The sequence below is a fragment of the Aristolochia californica genome, unplaced genomic scaffold (assembly GCF_029961685.1).
Source record: "Aristolochia californica isolate CCGP_79_NKW_82.1479 unplaced genomic scaffold, dmAriCali1.0.hap1 SCAF_3, whole genome shotgun sequence".
NCBI classification, from domain to species: Eukaryota; Viridiplantae; Streptophyta; class Magnoliopsida; order Piperales; family Aristolochiaceae; genus Aristolochia; species Aristolochia californica.
The window spans coordinates 43,070,566-43,081,803 of record NW_027181992.1 but is presented as its reverse complement, the minus strand read 5'-3'; the positions used below and the strand labels follow the sequence as shown (position 1 = coordinate 43,081,803).

At 37.2% G+C, this 11,238-nt stretch overlaps 2 protein-coding genes across 5 annotated transcripts; both read right to left on the bottom strand.

Moving 5' to 3' along the window:
* Nucleotides 1-301: 301 nt before the first annotated feature.
* Nucleotides 302-2,997, bottom strand: LOC137960556 (uncharacterized). 2 transcript variants are annotated; one of them, XM_068808209.1, is made up of 8 exons: nucleotides 2,266-2,997; nucleotides 2,085-2,179; nucleotides 1,872-1,975; nucleotides 1,690-1,790; nucleotides 1,504-1,607; nucleotides 1,000-1,431; nucleotides 709-840; nucleotides 302-616 (listed from the first exon to the last, which is right to left on the bottom strand). In XM_068808209.1, exons 1-8 carry the CDS (start codon nucleotides 2,512-2,514, stop codon nucleotides 457-459), a joined length of 1,377 nt encoding a protein of 458 aa, XP_068664310.1. In that variant the 5' UTR covers nucleotides 2,515-2,997; the 3' UTR covers nucleotides 302-456. The 2 variants fall into 2 exon arrangements, with proteins under 2 accessions (XP_068664310.1, XP_068664309.1); XM_068808208.1 differs by having other exon boundaries at nucleotides 994-1,431; nucleotides 2,266-2,996.
* A 3,886-nt stretch (nucleotides 2,998-6,883) lies between these two features.
* Nucleotides 6,884-9,939, bottom strand: LOC137960512 (uncharacterized). Of its 3 annotated transcripts, none has more exons than XM_068808156.1 (3): nucleotides 9,805-9,939; nucleotides 9,048-9,180; nucleotides 6,884-7,432 (listed from the first exon to the last, which is right to left on the bottom strand). In XM_068808156.1, exon 3 carries the CDS (start codon nucleotides 7,405-7,407, stop codon nucleotides 6,994-6,996), a length of 414 nt encoding a protein of 137 aa, XP_068664257.1. In that variant the 5' UTR covers nucleotides 7,408-7,432; nucleotides 9,048-9,180; nucleotides 9,805-9,939; the 3' UTR covers nucleotides 6,884-6,993. The 3 variants fall into 3 exon arrangements, with proteins under 3 accessions (XP_068664257.1, XP_068664258.1, XP_068664259.1); XM_068808157.1 differs by lacking the exon at nucleotides 9,805-9,939 and adding an exon at nucleotides 9,658-9,782; XM_068808158.1 differs by lacking the exon at nucleotides 9,048-9,180.
* Nucleotides 9,940-11,238: the final 1,299 nt, after the last annotated feature.

Genomic DNA, 11,238 nt, shown 5'->3' with positions numbered 1-11,238 from the left:
TTTACTTGAGAAAGAACTATCCTAACTACAATGAAAACCAGGAGGTGTCTCCTCCATTACTGAGAGTTCTATCGACATTCTTGCTCTGGGTTTTTCTACTTAATTTAGGGAGAAAGGTCTTGTTCATCTTTGACTGGGCGGCGCAGAGAGGGCTGTGAAGCCCTTCTCTGCTCTGGTTCTAACTTTGCCATCCCATAGTTGGAAGCAAAGTAACCGCCCTCGAAATCTTGTAACTTCTCGGGTTTAGAAAGTAACCCTTTCTTTCACATTATAACAACTTGGGCTTGAACTTGGTTGCCTGTTTACAAATTTGAATCTATTGATGCAGAGCGAGTCCTCCAAAACCCCTTACAAGATCACGAACAGGGCAGAAATATTACATGGCAAGAGAAACGATCCCGCGGAAGCATTCTCCTTTCTCGCTTCGCTTCCCGATTTGTGTGTGTAATTCGACTACTATTGGAGAATTTCGTTAAGTACTGTTGGCGGCGATCTTCTAAACGCGTGCTTTCTGCAGCGTTGAAAGATGCTATCATACATTAAATCGAATTGAACTCCAGCTCTTTCCCGGTTCACGATGAAGAAAATATGGTCTGCTTCTACAATCTTATAGTACCTGTACACGGCCATTATTATCACGTTAGATGAGAAAGACAGCAATGGCTTCGGTCCCCCCCAGAGATGGAAACAAAGAGATAATCTACTTACCAAATGCCTGGTTTCAGAGGTTGGCAGTCCGAATCGTTTACAACAAAATGACTAGGATGTTCAACCGGGATGCGAGGATGGGTCATGGATATAGTGTTGAGAGCTCCGTCATTGTCCTGCCAATCCTCATCTCTGCGTGTTGAAGCAAATTGACCTTAAACTACAGTGTCTGGGTTTGATTTTGTTAGTAAAATGCTAGGAAGGCGACGCACCTGTACCCTTTGAACCTTAAACTACAGTGTCTGGGTTTGATTTTGTTAGTAAAATGCTAGGAAGGCGACGCACCTGTACCCTTTGAAAGGCGGCAAGGCATCTGAAGGATGGCGCCACTGGCTCATCTGGAGAACTCTCAGAAAAAGCAACGGATGGATTCCAATAACTGATGAAGGCACAGTGATTCCCATAATTTTCCGCGTCCTCTTGGTGGCGTAACTGAAGTAGAATGTATGGGGAAAGGTTTTAAGCTGCGCGTTTAGCTGCGCAGAGCCCTGAATGGTAAGGTCAGGGAGGATCCAATCTCCTGAAGCGAATGGACCAGAGCTTCCCAGAAGGCAATCAATGAATCCCCACAAGCCAGACTTGGACCAGGACATGTTGAAGTGATCAAACCCGAAGTTGTAGTACTTCTTCAACCATGGAACGTCAAGCCAATCATACATTATCACGCCAAGACGACACAGCTGAAGTAAACAGATGGGTTTCATTGTTCTCCAATCCTCTGGCCTGAGAGAAAAAAACTCAGGATTAGCACAGTTCAGGCAGATAATCCTTAGCTGAAAATGGATTGTCACTTACTGCATCCCATCTAAGTAGGTTCTTGTTGTTCCATTCAGCGCGCCTGATAAGGAACTCAGGCTTAGAACCCAATTCTCATTGGTGTCGTCATAACCAGCGAAGGCCTGAAGCAGAATAGGGTTTAGAGCTTAAGATCCAGTTCCAGTTTTCCATATTCTACATCTTTTGAAGACAATAGAGTTTTACTTTATCAGCTAGCATTTGTTGCAAAACTCTAACAACTTGAGCTCCAGCAGAGTGACCAACAAAGTGAATTGGGTGGTGTTCGTCCCACTCTGGGTATTGCCCTGCATCGTTTCAACCATGTATGAGAAAGACAGAAAAGAAGGAAGAAGAAAAAATGTAAAATCGTCGTCCCTTAAGCCTACCTTGACTGTAAATCTTTCCGAATCGTGAGTGCCCATAGATCTTGCTATGTTCTTCTCCGTAGTCCACTTGTCCCCCCTTCAGATAATAAAACAAATCTCGCGCCCTGAAACCTGCAACTCAGTTAGAGGTTTGCAATATATAGAGGAGCAGAAACTCGAACCCAGGAAAAGAGAAAAACCATGACTGTTCATTATGGCGATGAGCTCACCGACCTATCGTGAATACTTGTCAGGGAACCCAAGTCCGGGACCAGAACGCGGTCGTCCTTCTTCTCTGCGCCGGCGAAGTAGGAGAGACATCCAAGCCTCTACAAGCAAATGATTACATCTAAGACCAGATAAACGGAAACACTTCAGAAACAGAAAATGACGAGAGTTGAGACGCATTACATACCCCTTGTCCAAACCCAAAGATGCCATGAACAAGCACAATCGGAGGCACATCCAAAATCCCCTCCCTCTTTTCCTTCTCTTCTTTAAGCAGAATCGCCTCATTCCCGGTCGATCTCATACACCCATAAAGAGATTGCGAGATATCGGACGCAACCGCTGTGCTGAAAATGTAAAATCCGTACACCAAATGTACCAGCGAACTCACAAAAAGCTCCAACAGCGAGAGAATCCCAATCCAAATCCGCCCCATTTTCCTCCCTGTTCTTCGCCCTCAGATTCCGAAGCTCACCCTTAATTTTTTTACTCCCCCCTATTCCTCTCGCCCCGACTCTTTCGACGGGAGAGAGAAAAGGAAAAGAAAAAGGAGGAATCCGGTAATCTGCAACACCCACAACCAACGCAGCGTTCCAAAGGAATTTTCAAAACACCGTCGCGGGTTCAAAGTCGAATAGGGCTGACAGTTGATAAAAGAGTCAGTCAACCATGTCGTGTTCCTCCGACCCCGGGTAAAATGGGAGACGATGCACACGATTTTCTCATTCCAGTTGCTTTCACCAATCAGAGGTGCACCATGATTGTCGTCTCTTTCGGCATTGCTCGCCTCTCCCCCATTAACAACTGTGTGTTAGGAAGTGGTTGGGCGATATCATCTACACTTAATTCTTCTCCAGTTGTGAGACTACCAAGCATGCTCTCGTTCTGGTCGACTCTTTTATCCCAACCCAAGAGTCCATTGACGTATTCGTTTTCACCTCGAGCTTTCCCTGTGATTCGGTCGCTTGCTCCTATTTCCCATCATAACATAGATAATCACAGCACATAATATAATATTTCTCTACATAAAATTGTCTGCGTTTTTTACCAAATCTAAAATATTTTATAATCCTTTTTATCATGAGATGTCGGAAACAAGAGTATTTTCGTGTTTAAAAAATATGAACAGAAAATTAAACATCATTAAAATATAAAATCTATAAATTGACAAAAAAAAAATAAAAAAATTCACAGATACGAAACAGACGCAACTTCTGGAGTTGGAAAGTGGCAAGTGGTCCAATCGACGGAAATTCCAAATACCAGAAGCTTCATCAGCTTCCATGTCGAGCAAAGCCATGTGGCTCTTTTTGTTGATTGCCTTTAAACAATAGATAAAGCAACAATCCAAAACACTAATTTAATGAGATTCGTAAGTTTGTATTCAAGAGGGTGGGTGGCTGTTGCAGTTCAGGCGGTGTCATGGACGGAAAGGCTTATGTACAGAGTCGTTTTGTTTCCTTTTCTCTATTTGAAGTAAGGCAAAACGAAGGAGAATACTTCAAATCTGGAATAGGCACCAATTAACAACTTGTATCAAATTTGGTGTTTTTTTGCAACATTACAAATTACCCCACCCTATTGACCTTGATTACATGGTGGGAATAACTCTAGATACCTATTTAATATGGTGCTGAAGGTAGTGGAGGTGGTTAAACCACCCCATTTTTCTCTCTCCCATCTTCTTTATCTCTCCTTGACTAGTCTCACATAGGAAGGGAGAGGAACAATTAGCCAAATGATATGGTTAAGAAGTCTTTTAGTCTTTTTACTTCAATTTTTTACTAAATTCAAATGTTAGGAGGGACATATTTATCATTTTAGGTGCTATTAGTGTAGGTTGAGGGAAAGTGAAAGTGAAATAGAACTCATTCACTTTCACTTACCCAAAAGTGTTACTTCACACCACTTAAAAAGGTAATTCACTTTCATTTGCTCTTAAGTAAAATGAGTGAAAGTGAAATCCGATTCCTCACCCTCTGATTTCATTTTCACTCTCATTCTTGATGGCCTAGCCTCCCGTTCTTCTACTTCCTTTTGCTCGTTTTCTCTCTCTCCTTGTTCCTCTCTCACTATGCTCCAACCCTCTCCTACTGTTGGCCTTTCTCCTCTCATACCACTTTAACTTTTTACGAAGAGAATATATGAATTATGTACTTTTGTGTTGATTTTTAGGGACATGACATAAACACAAGAGATCTCAAGGGAAGGAGAGAAGAGAGAAGAAACCAAAGGAGAGAAGGAAGAGGAAAAGAGAGAGAAAGGTGTATGGACAAATTTGAGTCAAGAGGAAGAGGTTTGAATGCTCTACCCCATGTCACGAGGCTGCATTTATAGTTGTGTCAATGTGCTTACGATGACTCTAATGCCTTTGGGTTACAAACTTTTAAAGGAAAAGGACATAAGAGGACATACACAACTTGCATAATTATAATTTTATACCAACTCTATGAAAGTTCTCCTTATTTACTAGTCATGCCACCCCTACGCACATGGGTGTTTAGGGTTTAGGGTTTTAACATTTTACAAGTTTTTTTATGTAATAAAATACCTTATTTATTTACTTATATAAATTCATGACTTTTAATATTATATTTAATTACTAACTTAAGAGTTATAATTTAGATATTATTAGTCCAGGTGGCTTCTCAAGAGGGGGGGTGAATTGAGACTATCAAATTAAAATTGAGTTGTGCGTGTAAATAAAAATCATACATAAAAGTAAATCAAAATATGCACATACCATAGGAGACAAAGACAATTTTTCTTATCGATATTCCCCTAGTGGTATTCATCGCCCATGAACCCTTGCTTGAGAAATTCCACTATTTAAGCCAAGTGTAGTTCAATACATGTTTTTTACAAGTGGAATTACATAAAAAGATTTTGACTATCTTTAAGTCAAGTGTATTTCAATACATGTTTTTTACAACTCCAATCTCTCCAAGAGATTGTTGCTAGATTCTAACTCTAGCTAACCATTTCTATCTAGATTCTATAGGTTCTAGATGAATATTTAACAAATATAAGTAAAATAGAAGAAGCGAAAAGTGCACTCTTTCTTAGAGAAATCCTTCTCCTCCTTGAGAGATTCAAACTTCCTCTTCCTTTTTAGCACGATGTAAAATGTTTGAATGAACTTTGACTATATGACTGCAAGGATGAGATGAAAGAGACGTGGAATTTTTTCGTGTATGACTCTCTCTTTGACTCTAAAACACATTTGAAGGAATATGCAAGATTGAGCGTAAAAGGTTTAGAGTATTTGCCAAAATAAATGCTCATTAACTTCTCAATACACGGTTTGGTGGGGTATTTATAACTTCCCCAACTCAAAGTAGTCGTTATTTGTCCGTTTGTAAAAAATTAGTACATTGATTGATCGATCAATGTAAAGTGATTGATTGATCAATCAATCATAATGGTTACTTTTCTGTCAAACATTAACTTATTGATTGATGGACTGATCGATCAATATGTTATTAATGGTCCAGAAAAGTTAAGTTGATCGATCATTGACAAAGGTGATGATCGAACAATTAGAATTCCCTCTAGTTGTACTATACAAGTATGACCATTACAAATTGATCGATCATGCTTTATATTTCTGGCCTGTATAGTTCCGGATGATCGACCATTGCCAATGGTTGATCGATCATTCTAATGCCAGTTCAACTGTGTTGACTTTTAAAGTATTATAATGTTTTTATCTAAGTGTTTTAACATATTCTAAATGATGTTTATGATATTTTTAAACATAAACATATACAATTTATGATCTAAAACTCCAATTTTACAATTGTACTTAAGGGAGTTTAGAATACTCTCTTACATTGTGATTGAGTTTGGATATTTGACTATTACATTCGAGCTCTAGTTTTCTCGTTGTCTTCATCTTTGTGGGTGTTTCTTTAGGAGAAATCCTTCAATGATGTTTGAAGTCTTGAGTTAGGCTTGATTATTTTGAAGCTTTAGACGTTAAGATATATTGATTCTTGAAGGTGAAATATTTGAAATACTTAGGTTTGCAAATTGTTAGATCAATTAAATTTTGTTATTATCAAAAGCAAAATGTGAGTCAACATAAGATCAAGATCAACAGATAACGTAAAAGTAACAACTTGATTATGCATCTAGACATTATAAAGTAAACATTTTTGTTTAGGTATTTTATGTTTTAAATTCAATTAACTTAATATTTTTTATATTTTTGAGAAATCTAAAATCTAATCTTATTTTAATAAAATTTAAATCTATAAAAAATATTTTTATATAATAAAATACCCTAATTATTTATATAAATTCCCAACTTTTAATATTATATTTAATTACTAACTAAGAGTGAAAATTTCGATATTGTAAAAGTAACAATTTGATTAAGCATTTAGACATGATAAAAGTAAATATGTTTGTTTAAGTATTGTATTTTTATATTTAATTTAATTAAATTAATATTTATTTTTACTTATTTATATTTTTTATTAAAATAAAAATTAAATAAAACTATCTTATTAAGGTTAAATCTATCAGAGTATTTTATTAATAAACCCATTTTCTACTACCATTATGCACATGAGTTATTAATAGAACCCTTTCTCTGGTCAGTGGGTAGATTGGGGTTCTAATTCTGGTGATTAAATTTTCATATCCACATAAGTTAATTTTTTTAGATCCAATACTGCCATTTTGTTTCAAATACTAGAGCAACCCAAAACCTGTGTACAATACCATTTAACGGTGCAAAACTTATAGAAGCAAGAGCATGTACAAATCACTTCAAAAGAATAAAGACAGGCAACCCAAGAGAAACAATAAACAACATGGACATATTCATGAATCCTGATAAAACAACTAATAAGCAGCGTTTCATATTCCAAAAGATTACTCAGTTTTTTATGATGTTCAGCAGATGTATCTATGATAATGGTGAGAAAATGCGGGAGCATGGAGAAATGACAGATTCCTGGACAAGCTTCTTAGGTTTATTTGGATCAGGACCCCATTTGATCTCACTCATGTTCGGGGTCTCAACGAATAGCTTCGTAAATTCACCCACCTTTTCGGCTTTCCCTTTCTTACCTGCTCTTAGAACAAGATTACTTCTGTTATAAGAGAAAATTCCATTGCTCAAATTGATTATATCCCCAGGCAGATAGTCATCACACTCGTTTCCCCATAGTTGAAAGTGAACTGCAGCAGTTTCATCAGCAACCAAAGCCAAGCACGTTCTCTCTTGACCTTCTCTGGTTGAGCTGCCTTTATCTAATAATATGAATTGTGTATTTATCGTATTTGTTGCAGCAGGTACAAGATCTTTTAGACAGAGCATCCTTGTTCTAGATGACTGAACCTACCTGAATCACAATTGACAAAAGAAATCAAGTAAAAACCAGTGATTAAAAAGTTAATTTACAGGCATTGGATTTGTGAACTTTTTCATCTCATCAAGAAAGACACAGCACAGTGACCTGATAGTTGAGTGTAAGATATTCTTTTATACATGGGATGGCCTGCAGCATTGTCTTGAAACTTACAACCGAGCATAAAAATTTAGAAGGAATAACTATTCCAATAAAATTATGAACTTATTTTTTAGTTAATTCTAGAATTATGGTACTAATTCGCTACAATAGTCCAAATCATTCAGATTTCATTTTGGGTCATGCAAAAAGGTTAAATGAAGGTGTATAGAGGGAGAAAATGATAATACCAAGAGCAGCCCATCAGCGATGATGCTCAACTTAGAAATTAATTTATAAGCGTTGACCTTACAAAACTGTTTGAATAATTTGTTAAACATGTTGTGTATACGTAATAAAATACCAGCCAACAAAACCTGAAAAATACTGCTGAATCACCAAATCCTCCAGTGCTCCTTTCATCTTGTTCTTTAGCCTACTGACACTTTGGTTCAAGTTGCAAATGAGGTCGTCTTCCACGAATCCGTGGCACTTGCATTAGAAGAACATACGCAACACAGGTTTTCATTTCATTTCTCTTTAAACAATTTTAGCAATCTTCCGCCTCTAGTGGGAAACATTCAGTTTTCACAACATTTCATAGGTGCTACTTTACCTGAAACAGTCTTCAAATTATCCTAATTATAGGCTCCAGCCACTCAGACACCTCCCTTTAAAGTAATTTTAGCCATTTTTCATTTTTCATAGCTAAAATGTCAAGCCATGATTAAAAACTATTAACTTAAAACAAAGAATACCTTGGACTGACAGAGAAACATACTTTGCTCTTTGACTCTCTCTCACTAAGAATGACTATCTAGGAAGCCAACCTCTATTTGATAGTTATAGCTGTAACAGTATCCTACCAACGTAGGGAAAACCTCTTAGCAGGCCAGAATTCGCCACGAGTGTTAGTGTCACTTTCAGCCAACAGCTAATGTAAGTATTCATGGGTAGTTTGCTATGGTATCCAGCATAGCAGGGAGGTGAACATCCATTAGTTCTTATTTACAGAGAAGTTAGTACATCAAACAGACCGGTAGAGAGTATGAAAGAAATACGGACTCAGAGATTTTGCATATATATTTCATCTGTTTCCACATCTACCTGTTACAGAAGGCTTAGAAAGTGAGTAGTTCATCTTAGAAAATTAGATCATAAGCATCACATTTCCTTCCTGGTCAGACAAGCAACTTGTAAGGGAGAGAAACTATTTTCATGATTTCCACTCAAAAACTACGAATATATAAATGGAACCCTTAAAATACACCTATGTGACCTCATGACAAATACAATGGAATAATACATAATTAAAATGTAAAGGTACATCAATCATGAACAAAGATGGCATATTTTATTCGCTTTTACAGTACCACTTCTGTTATAACTACTTGCTTGCTTAACAACGAGATGCTAACTACTTGTTTTTATCCTTAATGCAGTATTCTAGAATTAAAAAAGATCCGTTGTGCTTAATTTTACATCTAGCAATGGAGTTGAATGGGCTAACCGCGTCTAGATGAGCTCACTGTGACCTTGGAGAAAGTAGACTACGTGGCCTCCAAGAAGCAAGGGCACAAGAGCACCAGGACATGCACGCCAAAGTCTAGAACTGCTTTGTAGTAGGGCCCTTCACAGTTCACCTGCCCAGATTTAATTCAACCTTCAAGCATTAGGGTTGCTTGAGTATATATGCAGCTCTATGATAGATTAACTTCAAATTCAATGCTGTTTGACCACCACAGTGACCAAACTGCAACAAAACCAGTTTCAGCACAGTAAACTCAGCAAATGAAAGTGGGACAATGCAGCCATTTCAAGAAACGCAATGTAAAGTCACCTACTTCAACTTCACCACTAGATAGCAAGGTCCCAAATTTAGAGAATTTCATATAAATAGCTATACATGAAAGTAGAGTTCAAAGACGGGAAGAATGTTGCTTCATACTATGAAGGTTATAAATAGTTTATCTTTCCCCAAACCAAAGTGAAACATGCCAAGCAGATAGAGGAAATGCCGACTAATTGCGTTTCTTTCTTTGAACCAAAACATCGAACATTTGTCGTTCATCATATTAGACCGAAAGATAATACAAGCAGAAAGAAAACAAATTCCATACTTTGATATGCATGATTCAGGTAATTAAAGCCATGCGAGAAACAAGTTTTGACAAGAGCGGAGCAAATTGGGAAATGGGTTGCTTGTTCACTCAACGACAGGGCTCCATTGCACGCCTAAAAGAGGTCAAGGCTTTCGCACTGCTCACCTGTCCGTTCCTGCAGTTGTCCGCTTGCTAGGAAAATAATACAAGCGATCACACCTGACACATCGTTTCCTCGCAGGAAAAAAAGAAGAAAACAAAACAAACTTCTTATGGAGAAAAAGTGGAGAAGATCCACACTTTCCGAGTTACTAAAGGTGACTCGCTAATCTTCTGCTTTCCCTCTTTTATTTGACTTCAAACAGTAATCTTAGAAATTCCAAAATACATTACTGTCATTGGATTTTGCATGCATTGATGGGGCTTCGAGATTCTAAAGTATTGTATTTTGTTCAATACTGTTCATTCTTTGGTAGGCAATTTCGGCAACAAATACGGATCAGGAAGTTAGATTAGTTCATCAGTGGGTTTGATTTTATAAATTCAATGCAACTACAATTGACTAAAAAGTATAGATAATGTCCATTACTCTTTTCTTTTGTTGGTATCTATTGAATGACAATAGAACTGCTCAATAAAGAATAGTATGATTAAGTTTCAACTACTTTGGAATTGTCTAATTATATTTCTTCTCTAGTAGTGTAAAATGGAGGTTTCAAAGAATAATTTTCCGATATGTATTCATCTCTCAAGTTGTGGTATTTATTGATACAATTACACCCTAAAGATAGATCCAAATCAGATCGTAAAATCAGGGAACAAATCGTTTAGATCCTAAAATTACAGTACTTACAATTCATTGCAACTCTCCCCCTCAAGTTGATGCATAGATGTCGATCATGCCTAACTTATCAATTATTCCATGAAATACCTTCCCTGATACTCTCTTCATGAGCATCCAACTAGCTGACTCTCGGATGGAATAAAAGGAAAGTGTATAATCTTTGCATCGAGGTTTTCCTTGATGAAATGACAATCAATTTCAACATGTTTAGTACGATCATGTTGAACAGGATTTTGTGCAATTTCGATGGCTGCCTTAGTATCACAGTGGAGATTCATAGGTTCGGCATATTCAATCCCTAAGTCCCTCAATATATTTCTTATTCGTAACAATTCGTATACACCATGGACCATGCCTCAAAATTCAGTTTCAACACTTGATCTTGATACTACCTTCTATTTTTTGTTTTTCCACGTGACAAGATTACCTTCCACAAAAGTAAAGTAACCAGACATGGATCTTCTGGTTGTCTGATCACCTGCCCAATCAAAATCTGTGTATCCTTCAATGATAGAAATACTTTATTTTTTTTATGAATAACAAACCTTTTTCCTAGAGCATTCTTTAACTATCTCAAAATTCGATAGACCGCTTCCATATGTTCTTCACTTGCTGCATACATGAATTGACTCACAACGTTCACCACATATGCTACATCTGGCCTTGTGTGTAATAGGTAAATTAATCTTCCAACCAATAACTAATAATGCCCCTTGTCTACTAGGGTTTGATTTGGGAGAATTCTGAGCTTATGA